General features: G+C 48.6%; 1 protein-coding gene across 2 annotated transcripts; it reads right to left on the minus strand.

The window, feature by feature from the left end:
* Positions 1 to 206: 206 nt before the first annotated feature.
* Positions 207 to 6,006, minus strand: LOC119316592 ((6-4)DNA photolyase-like). Of its 2 annotated transcripts, XM_037590923.1 has the most exons (14): positions 5,647 to 6,005; positions 5,463 to 5,534; positions 5,307 to 5,387; positions 5,045 to 5,215; positions 3,575 to 3,646; positions 3,354 to 3,440; positions 3,168 to 3,266; positions 3,001 to 3,084; positions 2,840 to 2,926; positions 2,276 to 2,347; positions 1,533 to 1,646; positions 970 to 1,057; positions 746 to 841; positions 207 to 642 (listed from the first exon to the last, which is right to left on the minus strand). In XM_037590923.1, exons 1-14 carry the CDS (start codon positions 5,974 to 5,976, stop codon positions 464 to 466), a joined length of 1,632 nt encoding a protein of 543 aa, XP_037446820.1. In that variant the 5' UTR covers positions 5,977 to 6,005; the 3' UTR covers positions 207 to 463. The 2 variants fall into 2 exon arrangements, with proteins under 2 accessions (XP_037446820.1, XP_037446821.1); XM_037590924.1 differs by lacking the exon at positions 1,533 to 1,646 and having other exon boundaries at positions 5,647 to 6,006.
* Between the last annotated feature and the right edge of the window lie 10,108 nt (positions 6,007 to 16,114).

Consider the following 16,114-nt stretch of genomic DNA (forward strand, 5'->3'; position numbering starts at 1 on the left):
CGTAAATACACGCGCAACTTAGCCTTAAACAGTCCATAGTCTTGTGCTGTCCTGCGTTATTGTCTGTTAGCAAACTTGATTGATTCTATCTCCTTCGTTTTATTGGTGCGCCAAGATAGAGCTTATCGCTATCCCCGCTTTGGTAGATCAGAGCGCCTACGTGGCAACCCCCGTCATGGGCAGCCTGACTAGGATCGATGAGGGCGTGATCTCGGAACCGGCTTCACGTGTTTCTTTTGTTATATGTGTTTTGGTACTACCGTACAAGTAACCAACCAACCAGCCAACCAACAATACTTGCCTTCCGTCCTACCATCAGCGTACTATCAGATGGATTAAGGCAGGAAGTTAGACTCAGGATTGAAGAGTTGAGAAGACCCATTAAATTAAGTCAGATACTACAGTTCCCTAAAAGAGGTCAGATACTTCTTGTTAAGACTTTTCTGCTCTGGGGTCAGCTTCTCTACCTCGGTTGCTTGGACATGGATGAGTCGGGGACATCTTCTTGGCCACCATCAGAAAACTTCCTTCGCGATGAATTCGAGGAATTTCCTTTGACAGGGTTGCCGCCTAGGCGATTAGACGCATAAGCTTCCCCCATCCTCCTCCTGCATTCTTTGCTTGCAGCTTCATGGTCAACCACTGAAAGTGCGAAAAGGGAAGATGATTACTCAAGGTCCAGACATTGCATTTCAAGTGCCTTTTGCACCTGAGAAAAGAAGATCGAGCACTTCTTTCTTTTCACCTGGTTTTGGGTAGTCCTTGCCGACGATGCACCTGGCTTTCTCCTGCACGCTAAGGGGTGCAGTCCAAGGCTCGTAGATGTACTCCTTGGGCATGTCTACAAAATAAATAAAAAGATGGAGGATCAATTAGTTCTGTAGTCATAGACGAGATGTCGCTTTCCGATGCTGAAATTATAAGAGCGTTTAGATCACTAAATTCCGTATTTCTTTACAGAAGAAGTACCTTTTAGCACCGGGATGAAATGCCTGATGTAGTCTCCTTTGGGATCGTACTTCTTTCCAAATGAGATTGGGGAGTAGATTCTATGATACTGTGTTGACAAATACGTCGAATCAAATGTTAAAGAAGCTATTAGACTGATCAAAATCTAGTTATAACTTACAATTAGTGCCTCAAGGGACTTGTTGAGTATAATGTTTATTAGGAAAGACGAGATAGATTAGGATTTGTTCTGACTTGTCTTGTACTCCAAGTAGATGATTGTACTCCTATATATATGCCCACGAGGCTTAAGCAATACAACAACTATTCCACCAAATCCCTCTCTCCCTTCTAACATGGTATCTCTAGTCTCATCGTCTGCGTCGCTACCGTTGTGACTGCGGGGGGATGTTGAGTATAATGTTTATTAGGAAAGACGAGATAGACTAGGATTTGTTCTGGCTTATCTTATACTCTAAGTAGATGATTGTACTCCTATATATATGCCCACGAGGCTTAAGCAATGCAACAATTATTCCACCAAATCCCTCTCTCCCTTCTAACAGGACTGTTTGATTGCTGACCTGGTAGAAGAATGATGAACAGGAGAGCCATAGCCAATTTCCATTGTTAATGGCCCAGTCCGAATCTATCAGTAGCCTTTCGAAGACGTCACGGCCTTGCTCCCAGTGGATGTACTTCATGTCAAAGACAAGTTGACAAATTGAGGTAAAGCAAAACAACTTAATCTTCGAATTGGTTTTTTTTTCTTCTAGAAAATGGAATCAGAGGTGAAATAAACTCTCTTTTTTTTCCTTGTATGAAGTGATTTCCTTCCTGTCCGCTATAAAAAAATAAAGTAGATCTTTCAAAAAAAAAGAATCACTTAGAAAAAAAACTAATTCCATGTTGCTTTCAAAAAAGGTATGTCCTTATCAGATATGGTTAGGCAGTTGAGCGTCTTATTGTTTTAGGGGTCACCTTCATAATATGGACCACAACAAATACTTCGCAATACACAATTTATTGTTATGGATTTACCTCGCACCCAAGCTTTTGTAGTCTTAGCTAGTGCTTCTCAAAGTGGATGTGAATGTTGACGTCCCTAAATGATGTGTCGCCGCTAACTTTTTCTTTTTTTACAAATTTTAACAGTAAAGCCAAGAATTTGGTTTTACCTTCAGGTTATTTCCTAAGCGTGGCAGGGTTGAAAATTTACCTTCAGAATGTATACACAAATCGTTGAATAGAACAACTACCATGCTAACTTACTAACAAATTTTCAAACAAACAATATACATCTTGCTATTGTGTAGATCGTACATACCAGATCACCCCGCGTCAGGAAACAAGCAACAGAGTGGCGTGCAAGATGATGCATCCAACCCCACTTCCTCAGCTGGCAACAACACAAAATGAGCAAAAGCACTCACATGATCTGGTAGTTATAAGTGATGCAAACAGAAAGAGGAAACAGAAAAGGGGAAGATAACGAAATGCTTATTAGGATATATACTGGGCTCCATGGATCCTGATATTTAAAACAAATCGGAACACCGCTTTAAAACCTAAAAAATATGGAATTGTTTTGTGCATGTACATACAGATGTGATTTGTGGTCTACAAAAAAAGACAAATATATGGGTTAAAATGGATCTACTTTTTACTTTTATGGACCCATAATTTTGGCTTTTTTGCGTAGATTACGAATTAACATATTTTGAAGTTAAAAGTTACAGATATGTAGAATACATATATATTTATATGTTAGAAAACTTTTTTTACTTCTGAACATACATTTGGTGTTTTTGAAAATACCAGGCACCATGGAGAACAGAAAAACAAGGCACTCAGATAGGCATAAAGTTGTTGCACGTTTTTCAGGGCAAACCTGAATCATGATGGCATCAATCCATGGATATCCTGTCCGGCCATCTCTCCATGCAACAAACAGCTCCTCGTTCTCTATCCATGGGATCTGGACTAAAAGGGACTCCGATTATGATAAGAAGAGGGTTGCAGATAGAAAAGGAGGTGATTGGATGAGCAGACCTGTTTGCATATTTTGTTCCCTTCCATCTGATCGAAATTAGGAGTGCCAAAAGACACTGTGTAGAAGAAATCCCTCCACAGCAACTGTCAAAAGAAGCAGAAGTCTACAATTAAGGTTTTTTTTGCCTTCAGAACAAACTGACCAATGCAGTTACAAATGAACTCACCTGGCCAGCCAACGAAACAGGTGGTTTTGTATGCGTTTTGGTACTCCTGTAGACATCTTGAATGCAGTGGTAAAAGTACCTCGCCGACAGGCAACCGAACTGACATAACGAACCATTTCAATTTCAACACTAACCTAAAGCAAATGGCAATGAACGAAGTCGATAAGAGTGGCTGACAAGGCTCACTTTCAGATACGGTGACAAGACCGTTGTTGCGGGTTTCAAGAAGGCAGAAGGGTCACCCTTAGGTTTCTCAAACTTGGCAACCCACTCCTGGGAAAAGGAATTTGGAATTGTTAATAGTGTGACTGTAAAAGTAACTGGTGACTATAAACATTCAGAATTTCAGAGTCCAGAAGATATGGATGCAATAAATCAGAAATTTGGTCACTTTTCAGAAGTAGCACCTTATCCTGGAGTGACTCTCTCATCCTCTTCAGAGCTTCTGTCTCGCCGCCGCGGAATGGCGGAATGTACTCCTACATATGGATAGTCATTTAGTTAATGGAAACTGAAATCCCCACCCCTCGCGTCCCCTCCCCCTCGCGTCGCCTCCCCCCGGGCGGCGCCAGGGGCCCCGAAACCCTAGCGCCGCCAGCACCCTCTTGCAGCCTCCTCCTGCCGCCGCTGCCGCCGGCGTGGGCCGCGGGGGCGGCGGGCCCGGTGCCAAAGGTTTCTGGGCGGGTGGATGCGGCGGATTCCATCTGAGGCGGCGGGGGCGGCTTCTCTCGTGCGATCCAACGGCAGCAGCTGGGACGGCGAATCCGGGCTGTGCGGCGGAGGCCGGAGCACCATCGCCGGTGGAGTGGCGGCCCTGCATGGATGGCGGCGGTGGCAGCGCCCCATCTGGCGGGGTGGGCTGTTTTGGTCGTGATGGTGACGGCGGTCACTGCGGATCCAACGCCCCGTTTGGATCCATCGCGGGGAGGCCTTCCGCCGACCGGTGGCGCGTGGAGGGACCGGTGAGGAGATGCCGGATCTCCGCCGGAGTACCGACGGCGACATACGTCTTTGTGGCGAGATTCCGCTCGGTTCCGGCCAGCCGCGAGGTCGGGAAGACAGGGCTTCCGGTGAAAATCGCGCCTGACTGCGGTCTTGGTGGGCGATGGCGGCGTCTCGGACGTCGTTCCCTTCTGGAGGCATCGTCGTTGCAGGTCACATCAACCTGATCGGGAAGTTCCGGGGGAAACTCTAGATCTGGGTCTACCGGATCGGACGATGACGGTGCCTTCGGTATCGTTCTCCCTCATGGGGGCATCGTTTTGGAGCAAGTGCTGGTTGGAGGGGACAAGAGGAGGAGCGGTGTTTCATCTGGTCCATTGATGACGGCGGATCTCGGCGACGTGGCGCAGTGGAGACTCGGCGCCTGATGTGCGGAGATGGACTCGCGCAGGAGGGTGACGCTGCCTGGCGTCGTGGTGGCGTCGGCGGCAGCTAGACCGGGCAAGGTTGATGCAGCAGTACAACTCTGAAGATGGTTTGGTGCAGGTGGCTGCGGCGGCCTCATACCCGGCAGGCGTCCTGGTTGAGAAGCACGCCGGACTGGTTGGTGCCCATACCCGGCAGGCGTCCTGGTTGGGATCTGAAGTCTTAGATGTTAGGTTTGGTTGCGAGGTCTGTTTGGTATTAGGCCCAGACTTTCAGCGCCCCTACATCAACTGGATAGGGATAACGATAGATGTTGCTTAGTTGGTGGCTTTAGGCTTATTGTTATATGTCTCTCAAAGGTCTTGTGTCAATAATTAATAAAATGGCCGTATGCATCGTCCAGATGCAGAGGCCGGGGGTCGTCCTCCTTTTTCTAAAAAAAATGGAAACTGAAACCTGGTCAAGCGTACTACAGTACTACATTATATGCAATGTTCTACTGCTCTAACCTGGCTGACATCACCATATCCAAGCTCCTCCAGTTTGGGCACAGGCAACAACTCATATCCTCCCGTATCACCAATTGGCGGGAGCTCAGAGTATTCCTCCATCACTGGCTTGGGCGGCTCTCCAGCGGTAGCCACAAAAGATTTGTATGTCAACGGTGGCCGGCCCCCATTCTTCAGGTTGCAGACGGAAGTAAAAAACATCCCATAATTAAGCATATGACTCCAAACATTCTATCAAGAAACGAACAACAGTGCTGCCTACCTTCTCTATGATTTCTGCTGGGTCAAAAAGGGTGTGGCTGACAGGCGAGAACACCTCGATCCCCGACGCAGCAGCAAAATCCTTGAACAATCAGAGTAATTTGGTAATGTTCTAGTCAAAAACTAGTACTTGGGGAGTGATCACTACCCTTCTTACCGTGACTCTCTTGTCGCGGGCCAGGGCGTACGGCTCGGTGTCGGACTCGAAGCACAGCTTGCCGATGTTCCACTGCCGCCACGGAAGAACAGAAGAATGTCGCCAATTAGGCTCCGAAATGCTTGCGAGATTGCCAGAAAGCAGAAAGGGGCGTGGTAGGTTGGTAAAGCGTCTGGCTACGTACGTCCTTGAGGGCTGCGCAGACGGCGTCCGAGACGTCGTCGCGGGCGCGCAGGACGAGGAGGCGTGAGCCGAGGCGGCGGAGGCGGGCGTCCAGGTCGCGGAGGCTCTCGAGGAGGAAGCGGACGCGCGCGACCCCGGCACGCGCGGAGCCCTGGGAGGGCGCGGCCGGGTCCGAGCGGAGGTACCGCGGGTCGAGCACGAACACCGGGTAGACCCGCGCGGCGCTGCGCCGGGCCGCGTCGAGCGCCGGGTTGTCGTGCACGCGCAGGCCCTTCCGGAACCAGACCAACGCCGCCGCCGCGGTCGCCGTCGCGGCGGTTGCAGCGTCCATTAGCGGTGGCGAGTCTCCGACGCTCCTAATCGGGAAGTTATGGAGTGAAGCGTGGGTATGGAGCGTTGATCAGGAATCTGATGGTGGAAGTTTGAACCGCGAGGGGTAGAGGCGGCGGGTGGCGCGGCAGCGGCCACGTCGGTTTCAGTGGGGATTTTCTTTTTTTTTTGAGAAAGTATGCTTGTGTCAAATCACAAAATAATACAAAGGCATTGATCCGTACAAGCACACTCTAACCCACGCACAAATAATCAGAATAACAAACAACACCCTAAAACAACCAGTAAAACACGAAGATATATGGAGCTCTGCGATATCATCTCTAAACCTTGCAAGAAGACCCCTGTAACACAAGCATCTGGAACCAAACCTACGCAGGTCATCACCTTCAACCACAGTATAATCGCCGCCATGCTGCTCCCATTTTTCTTTACTCCAGCGCTGAAAAGACAAGGATGCATCCAACATGCATGCACCAACCTTCGCCATCTATGGCTTTGAGTATCGATGTATGTGCCCGTTTCAGATGGAAGAGAACTAAGATCATGTTCTGGCGCCGCGGTCGGGCCAGCTGCCCGGGCAAAGCAGAATATCCCTCCAACAGCAACACAAAGAAGGAGGAAGAAATGCAGTAGGAAACAGAGGTGATTCTACCGTACGGTCACCCCGTGTACGTGCCCGGGCTCGAGCGCTGCCAATTTTCCAAACGCCGAGTCTGTGAATACGTGCAATATACTGTCAACAAATACATCTGGTTCATGAATTGGACTACTTCGAGCATTAGCGTGCTCACGTCAAAGGCCCGTCCATTACTACCTTACATGGGCCACAATAGGTAATCAGATCGTGCGTGTGAATCCATCGAAAATCATTAGTTGAGGAATATTCGTTACAAAGATCACTTCAACTTCCCTGGTTGCAACAAATGGCACACATGCAACGCGTCACTTGTCATAACCGGGGATTTTTTCTTTTTCGTAGATTCGTTTATTCAAAACGTTTTATCTCTCAAACCGTGCGTCCAAATCTTGAACCGCTTTCACCATTGGATTCCCCGCGTCAAGATCTTCAAAACTAGATCCATGTTGATAGATTTTGACGAACTTTTTTTCACGAAAAAACCGAACAGAAAAAAGCAGATTTAAAACCGAACCGGGAGCACGGGTTTTTCCCTTTCCGAAAGAGGCACGCCCATGCCTCTCACGAAATCACAATAATGCCTCTCGCGGAAGCAAAACCGTGACTCTCGCGAAAGAAAAAAACGTGTTTTTTCCGTTTTCGAGGAAGCACGTCTGTGACTCTCGCCAAAGCACAACTATGCCTCTCGCGGAAGCAAAACCATGACTCTCGCAAAAGGAAAAAAAACAGAAAACGCGTTGTTTTCGTTTTCGAGAGGCACGGCCGTGGTTCTCGCGAAAGCACAACCGTGAATCTCGCGGAAGCAAAATCGTGACTCTCGAAAAGAAAAAAGAAACAGAAAACGCGTTTTTTTGTTTCTGAGAGGCACGGCTGATACATCTCCGTCGTATCTATTTTTCCAAACACGTTTGCCCTTGTTTTGGACTCTAACTTGCATGATTTGAATGGAACTAACCCGAACTGACGATGTTTTCAGCAGAATTGCCATGGTGTTATTTTTGTGCAGAAATAAAAGTTCTCAGAATGACATGAAAATCAACGGAGATTATTTTTGGAATATATAAAAAATACTGGAGAAAAGATCCACGTTAGGGGGCCCACACCTTTTCCACCAGGGTGGGGGCGCGCCTACTCCCCTAGGCACGCCCCCTGCCTCGTGGGCCCCCTAATGCTCCACCGACGTCCATGTTGACTCCATATATTCACTTTCGGGAAGAAAAAATCAGAGAGAATGATTCATCGCGTTTTACGATACGGAGCCGCCGCCAAGCCCTAAACTCTCTCGGGAGGGCTGATCTGGAGTCCGTTCGGGGCTTCGGAGAGGGGAATCCGTCGCCATCGTCATCATCAACCTTCCTCCATCACCAATTTCATGATGCTCACTGCCGTGCGTGAGTAATTCCATCGTAGGCTTGCTGGACGGTGATGGGTTGGATGAGATTTATCATGTAATCGAGTTAGTTTTATTAGGGTCTGATCCCTAGTATCCACAATGTTCTGAGACTGATGTTGCTATGACTTTGCTATGCTTAATGCTTGTCACTAGGGCCCAAGTGCCATGATTTCAGATCTGAACCTATTATATTTTCATGAATATATGTGAGTTCTTGATCCTATCTTACAAGTCTATAGTCACCTATTATGTGTTATGATCCGTTAACCCCGAAGTTACAATAATTGGGACCCCGCTGCCACGGGAGGGTAGGACAAAAGATGTCATGTAAGTTCTTTTCCATAATCACGTATGACTATATTCGGAATACATGCCTACATTACATTGATGAACCGGAGCTAGTTCTGTGTCATCCTATGTTATAACTGTTGCATGATTGATCACATCCGACATAATTATCCATCACTGATCCAATACCTACGAGCTTTCCACATATAGTTCTTCGCTTATTTACTTTTCCGTTACTACTGTTACAATCACTATAAAACCAAAAATATTACTTTTGCTACCGTTACCACTACTATCATATTACTTTGCTACTAAATACTTTGCTGCAGATATTAAGTTTTCAGGTGTGGTTGAATTGACAACTCAGCTGCTAATACTTGAGAATATTCTTTGACTCCCCTTGTGTCGTATCAATAAATTTGGGTTGAATAATCTACCCTCGAAAACTGTTGCGATCCGCTATACTTGTGGGTTATCAAGACTATTTTCTGGCGCCGTTGCCGGGGAGCATAGCTCTATTCTTTGAGTCACTTGGGATTTATATCAGTTGGTCACTATGAAGAACTTGAAAGATCGAAGAACCAAGATATTTCCCTCAAGTATGAGGGGAGCTAAAGAACTGCCATCTAGCTTTGCACTTGATTCATCTTCTGTTTTGAGTAAACTTGTGACACCTACTGCTGCTATTCATTCTGATATGTCACATGTTATTGATGATGCCACTTCTACTTTGCATGATACTTATGATGAAACTACTTCTATGCTTGATACTACTGTGCCATTAGATGAATTTCTTGATGAACAACTTGCTAGGGCTAGAGAGAATAAAATTATTGAAACTGATAATATTGATTAAAGTGATGATGAAGATTCTCCCCCTAGATATGAATTACATGTTGTTCCTGAGGGTTATGTTATGGATGAAGAAACTGCTAGAGACTTCTTAGCTTGCAATGATAGATCTGATCTTAAGAAATTATTAGCTAAGCTTAAAGAAAAGTCTTTGAATGCTAGAATGAAATATGACCCTGCTTTTGCTGCTTCACCTATATTTATTATGATAAGGATTATGATTTCTCTGTCGATCCTGAGTTAATTACTTTGGTTGAATCTGATCCTTTTTATGGCTATGAATTTGAAACTGTTGTGGCACATCTTACTAAATTAAATGATATAGCCACCCTGTTTACTCAAGATGAGAAAACTCGCCATTACTTTATACTTAAGTTGTTTCCGTTCTCATTGAGGGAGTCTTGGATTAGGGGGTCTCCAGACAGCCGGACTATATCCTTTGGCCGGACTGTTGGACTATGAAGATACAAGATTGAAGACTTCGTCCCGTGTCCGGATGGGACTCTACTTGGCGTGGAAGGCAAGCTAGGCAATACGGATATGGATATCTCCTCCTTTGTAACCGACCTTGTGTAATCCTAACCCTCTCCGGTGTCTATATAAACCAGAGGGTTTTAGTCCGTAGGACAACATACAATCATACCATAGGCTAGCTTCTAGGGTTTAGCCTCTTTGATCTCGTGGTAGATCTACTCTTGTACTACCCATATCATCAATATTAATCAAGCAGGACGTAGGGTTTTACCTCCATCAAGAGGGCCCGAACCTGGGTAAAACAATGTGTCCCCTACCTCCTGTTACCATCCGGCCTAGACGCACAGTTCCGGACCCCCTACCCGAGATCCGCCATTTTTGACACCGACATTGGTGCTTTCATTGAGAGTTCCTCTCTGTCGTCGCCGTTAGGCTTGATGGCTCCTACTATCATCGATAGCGATGCGGTCCAGGGCGAGACTTTTCTCCCCGGACAGATCTTCGTGCTCGGCGGCTTTGCACTGTGGGCCAATTCGCTTGGCCATCCGTAGCAGATGGAAAGTTATGCCCCTGGCCATCAGGTCAGGTTTGGAAGCTTAAACTACACGGCCGATATCCATGGAGATTTGATCTTCAAAGGATTCGAGCCTCTGCCCTGTGCGCCACGCGGTCACGATGAGCGTGACTTAGCTGTCCCATCGGACAATGTTAAGGAGATCGCACCGGCAGCCGCTCCGACCCTCAATTCGGAGCCAGTTGCGCCTTCCGCGGACGGGTGGATGGACCCCGCTACGGAGGCCTTACCCTCAGCGGCGATCGAGCCGAACATCGACCTGGCCTTGCATGAGAGCCGTGTTGTTAAACTGCCGGATCCTTCTCCGGTCACGGACTCCGAACCACCTGCGCCCGTTCCTATCGAATTCGGTTGGGCGCCGATCATGGAGTTTACCTCCGCGGATATTTTTCAACACTCGCCCTTTGGCGACACACTGAATTCATTAAGGTCTCTCTCCTTGTCAGGAGAATCCTGGCCAAACTACGTCCGGCAGGACTGGGATGCGGACGACGAAGAAATTCGAGGCCCACCCACCACCCACTTGGTAGCCACTGTCGATGACTCAACCGACATGCTCGACTTCGACTCCGAAGACATCGACAGTATGGACGACAATGCGGGAGGCGAAGAGGAACCACCGCCCACAGGGCGCTGGACGTCCACCTCATCATATGACGTATACATGGTGGACACACCAAAAGAAGACGACGACGAGGAACAGAAGGACGCAACGAAGGCTTGTCCCCTCGAGAAGCAGTCAAAGCGGCGGCGTAAGCTCCGCCCCAAATCCCGCCTCGGCAGAAATAACGATCATACAGACCCAGCGTTGGAGCAGGGCGAACCACTGCCAGACCACGGCAATACGGGAAATCAAACCGAACAAACCAATTCTGTCAAAGATAATAGTCCGGATGACATAACGCCGGACAGGCACCCGGAGCAGCAGAATGCCCGTCAAAGGCTTGTTGCCACCGCGAGGAGTCTGAAAAAGCAGAAGCAAAGGCTCAAGGCTGCGCAGGACACACTCCAAATCAGATGGAGTAAAGTACTCAACACAGCAGCGAAGTATGGTGGTAATCGCCCCACCAAGAGCTACCCAAAGCGGAAGTTGCTACCCGAATTCGATGAGGAGGCCCTAGATCCCCCACAACCAAAAATTAAAACGGCCACCTGGGCGGATAGACGACCTCACGGCCAACATGGAGCGGCAAAGAACGCCACTCACAAGCCAATACGCGATCCACACGAGGGCTCGCACCAAAAGGACGGCGCAACCAGATCCATCTATGGACCACGCAAGCGCGCCCCAACATATGATGTAACACAACAAACATCAGAACAACGCGGTACACCCAGATACAGGGGTGCCGCACACCCCCTATGTTTCACCGATGAGGTGCTGGACCATGAATTTCCAGAGGGATTCAAACCCGTAAACATAGAGGCATACAATGGAACAACAGACCCTGGGGTCTGGATTGAGGACTATATCCTTCATATCCATATGGCTCGAGGAGATGATCTCCACGCCATCAAGTACTTACCCCTCAAGCTCAAAGGGCCAGCTCGGCACTGGCTTAAAAGCCTCCTCGAAAACTCCATTGGAAGCTGGGAAGAGCTCGAAGACGCTTTTCGGGCAAATTTTCAAGGGACTTATGTCCGCCCCCCGGATGCGGACGATTTGAGTCATATAACTCAACAGCCTGGAGAGTCATCCCGAAAGCTTTGGAACAGGTTTCTTACTAAGAAGAACCAAATAGTTGACTGCCCGGACGCCGAAGCCTTGGCAGCTTTAAGCATAGCGTCCGCGACGAATGGCTTGCCAAACACCTCGGCCAAGAAAAGCCGAGAACAATGGCAGCATTAACAAGCCTCATGACCCGCTTTTGCACGGGTGAGGACAGCTGGCTAGCCAGATGCAGCACCAGCGACCCAAGCACATCCGAAGTTAGAGATGAAAACGGGAAATCACGATGCAGCAAAAATAATAAGCGTCGAAATAAAGAAGACAGCCCGAAGAGCATGGCGGTAAACGCCGGATTCCGAAGCTCTCGACCAGGTCAACAAAAGCCGCCCTCTAAAGGCGCCAGAGATGAACTGTCCAGCCTGAACAAAATTCTGGATCAGGTATATCAGATCCATAGCACCCCTGGTAAACCCGCTAATCATACCCACAGAGAATGTTGGGTCTTCAAGCAGTCCGGCAAGCTCAACGCCGTACACAAGGGGGAGGATACACCAAGCGAAGACGAGGATGAGCCTCTCAAGCAAGACACTGGGGAACAAAAGAAGTTTCCATCACAAGTCAAAACAGTCAACGTATTACATGTGATCAAGGGAAGCAAAGCGGCCCTCCCAGATAAATATGCCCAAGGGCCTATCACCGCAAAACCCTGCCACTGGTCGTCTCAACCGGCCACTTTCGACCATCATGATTACTCAGCAAGTATCCGGCGGGCAGGATGGGCTCCCCTGGTATTAGACCCAATAATTAACGGATACCACTTTGCACGAGTCCTGATGGATGGTGGCAGTAGTTTAAACCTGATATACCAGGATACAATCCGCGAAATGGGCATAGACCCAACAAAAATTTGCCATAGCAACACTACCTTTAAAGGAGTAACTCCAGGCCCAGGGGCTCACTGCACGGGCTCCCTGCTACTAAAGGTTATATTCGGCTTCCCCGATAACTCCCGTAGCGAACATTTAACCTTCCACATTGCTCTGTTCCAATGTGGTTATCAAGCACTACTTGGATGCGAAGCTTTTGCACGTTTTAATGCAATACTGCATTACGCTTCCCTCACGCTCAAGATGCCCGATCCACGTGGCATCATTACAGTGAACGGAAGTATTAAGAGATCTTTGCGCGCCGAAGAGAATGCGACTGCCTTGGCAGCCGCACACCAAAAACGGCCTCACCAACTAAAGCATTTGATAGGTCGTCAAGACCACGGACGCGGTTAGACGAGTCTGGCGCTGCTATATGTAATTTTCACCGGATTGATGGCCACACCCCTATTACAAATACAAGGGGCTCAACGCGCGTAGACAAGTGGCAATTTCTACTCATTTCTAGTTATACATGGTTTCTTTAAAAACTATCTTTTTGCACGACAACTTTTTCACCTAAGTTGCTCTCTTCTACAGATGATCATTGTGCTACACCTGTCCAGGATATGGCACAACGGAGACACGGGCGCAGACGTGCAGCAGGGACCCGCTCCAAGGATTCTTTTTAGATTAAGACCATGCGTAAACCTTTTTACTGTCTCTTGTTGATACACATCCCTCGAACTCTCAGTACAATTGAGAAGGATACTGACGTCTTGGCATGTGGCCACGTCAGAGTAATGCACGTACCTAGACACAAGGGGCTTCTTACAAAGGGCACTATTTAGGCCCAGTTTATACCATAAAGACCGAATACCTTAGGGAGTGTTCGGCGTCGCGAGTTTGGCCTTATATGCATCAGCTCCGAATCATTGTCTTTGGTCAAATGTTGGGTTTGCCCGGCTCCTGTGTTTTGGTGCCTTACGTTCCGCTTTATCAGCTAAGGCAGCACCAGGAGAACTACTGCGATTGTGCCATGGTTCATCCGGACGAGCACCTCGGTAGAGAAAGCCAAAAACTGACTGTCATGATATAGGGTGAGACTGGTCAACCACTCGATGACCTATCAGAATGTTAGAATTCCTCCACCTTAACGAAGGGCCGTTTTCCGGCCAGGCATGTACGCACCCCGAGATCGGGAGAGTGCGGAGCCACCAGGGGCTATCTAGTAGCCCCACTGTCAAACTCCTATGGCTAAGTGAAAGTGTTAAAGCATTATAGTCCGGTTGCCTCGTTCACTGCGCCATCACCTCCTTAATAAGACCAAGACGTTGGGTTAAGTGTGAACACGCGTTTTTACGAGCACCTCCGCATTATATGCGTGGGGGTTGAAGCCAACGACTGCAATCTTTCAGGTTATATACATATATACATAAACGGCCGCACAGGAGGCATCACATTACTTTCCGGCAAAAGTATAAATACAGCCTTACTATATTTCATAAAAACATTGTGTTTACAATGGGAATACATGTCATTCAAACATAATATTCTTCAAGCACTGGGACTCTATCGAACGAGCACCCTCAAGAACCTCTTCAAAATAGTGCTCGGCAGCTACTCGGCCCATGGCCGAACCTTGCGCCGCAACAGTGGTAGCATCCATCTCTGCCCAGTATGCCTTGACACGGGCAAAGGCCATCCGTGAGCCTTCTATACACACCGACCTCTTCATCGCGTTGATGCGCGGCACCGCGCCAAGGAACTGCTGCACTAAGCTGAAATAGTTGTTCGACTTCGGCTTCTCCGGCCACAACTGATCTACAACAGACCTCATGGCGAGTCCGGACAACCTATTAAGTTCGGCCCATTCGGCTAGCTGATCAGTCAAGGGAAGCGGACGCTCTGAAACGTTGAATTGCGACCAGAATAGCTTGTCCACTTCACGACCTGATTGGTCTTGGAAGTATTCGACCACATCGACAACGCTCGCCGCCAAGTCCATATATGCGTATGCCGAACTCCACAGCCGATCCAGAGGGGCATACCACGGATCTCCGAACTTCCTCCGCAGCAGAAAGGGCTTCCCAGCCGCAATATCCCCGGCTTCGCGCAGCTCCTCCTTCTTCGCCCTCATAGCAGAGCGACTGTCTTTGGTCGCCATAGTGGCCTTCTCCAGTTCCGCTGCCTTCACTCGGTTCTCCTCTTCAAGGAACTAGCAACGGTCGGCAGTGCCTTTTAATTCTATGGCCATCTTGGCCATCTTTTCTTTGCTTTCGCAATGGGCGGCCTTCTCGGCTCTTAACTCCTCGGCCGCCTTCAAAGCAGTTGCAATACTAACCCTCGCTTGTTCCTTGGCTCGGGCGAGCTCCGCCCGAAGGATCTCCACGGTGGCAGCTCCGTCTGCAGTCACAACATATTAAAGATACTGGCATCATGCTACTCTTATTGTGTGACATTCACCAGAAAACATTACTTACCCTGTGATTCGTCAAGCCGCTTGTTAACAAGCTCGATGTCGGCGTCTGCCGCATCCAGTTGCCATTTTAATTCGGCAAACTCACTAGTCCGGCTAGCCACCGGAGCTTCCACCACCTGCACATAAAGGCAGTCCGATTATTGCCTGGGACTATGACCCTCTGTTCGCCGCCGTTCTCGACGACAACCAGAGTCTCAGGGGCTACTATCTACACAAGGCACACCTAACATGTGCAGTACTATCACATATTATCTCACGTACCTCAAAGCATGTCAGTAGACTCATAAAGGCTTCATGTAATCCACTTTCGGCGGATGAAATTCTCTCCATCACCGTACCCATCAGCGTACGGTGTTCTTCTGAGATGGCCGCTCGCCCCACCAGCTCCCTCAGAACGTCCGACCGCATACCAGACGGTGCCGAACTCTTTTGTTTGCTCTCTTTGAGAGCCGGACGCTGGGGACTTCGGGGGTCTATGGGATTATCTTCTGGCCTCACCGGATCCGGAGAGGCCCTCCGTGACGACACTTCGGGGTCGCCCGCTTCTTGAGTGGAGGAGTCCGGGGGAGGCATTTCGCTCTCCATCATATCCGAAAGAAGATCCCTCGAAGACGAGCTCAGCTGAGAGGGGCTAAGACCCGAACTGTAAGATATATGCGGCGGTTATTTTCTTAGAAGAAAGATGGTATACCTTCACTATTAAAGTATTTTTTTGGATCACTTACGACTCGTTGGAGGGCTGATCCCCCCGCGGACTTTGTGCGGCAAGAGCACCCCCCGAGGCAGGACCCTCTGTTGGAGACTTCTTCTCCCGTTTGGAGGCCTCGGCTTCCGGATCCTCAGAAGTAGTCCTCTTCCTCCCCCGGTTATCCTCCTTTATGGAGGCGCTCATTCCCTCGGT

Source organism: Triticum dicoccoides, chromosome 6A (genome assembly GCF_002162155.2).
Source record: "Triticum dicoccoides isolate Atlit2015 ecotype Zavitan chromosome 6A, WEW_v2.0, whole genome shotgun sequence".
Taxonomy (NCBI): domain Eukaryota; kingdom Viridiplantae; phylum Streptophyta; class Magnoliopsida; order Poales; family Poaceae; genus Triticum; species Triticum dicoccoides.

What these genes read in the sequence shown, in the direction of transcription:
- LOC119316592 (XM_037590923.1), bottom strand. Translation starts at nt 5,976, where the DNA reads ATGGACGCTGCAACCGCCGCGACGGCGACCGCGGCGGCGGCGTTGGTC. An exon ending in CAGCAGAAATCATAGAGAAG is followed by an intron (nt 5,216 to 5,306) that starts GTAGGCAGCACT and finishes TGCAACCTGAAG; the next exon opens with AATGGGGGCCGGCCACCGTT. An exon ending in GTTCATCATTCTTCTACCAG is followed by an intron (nt 1,058 to 1,532) that starts GTCAGCAATCAA and finishes TTGTCAACACAG; the next exon opens with TATCATAGAATCTACTCCCC.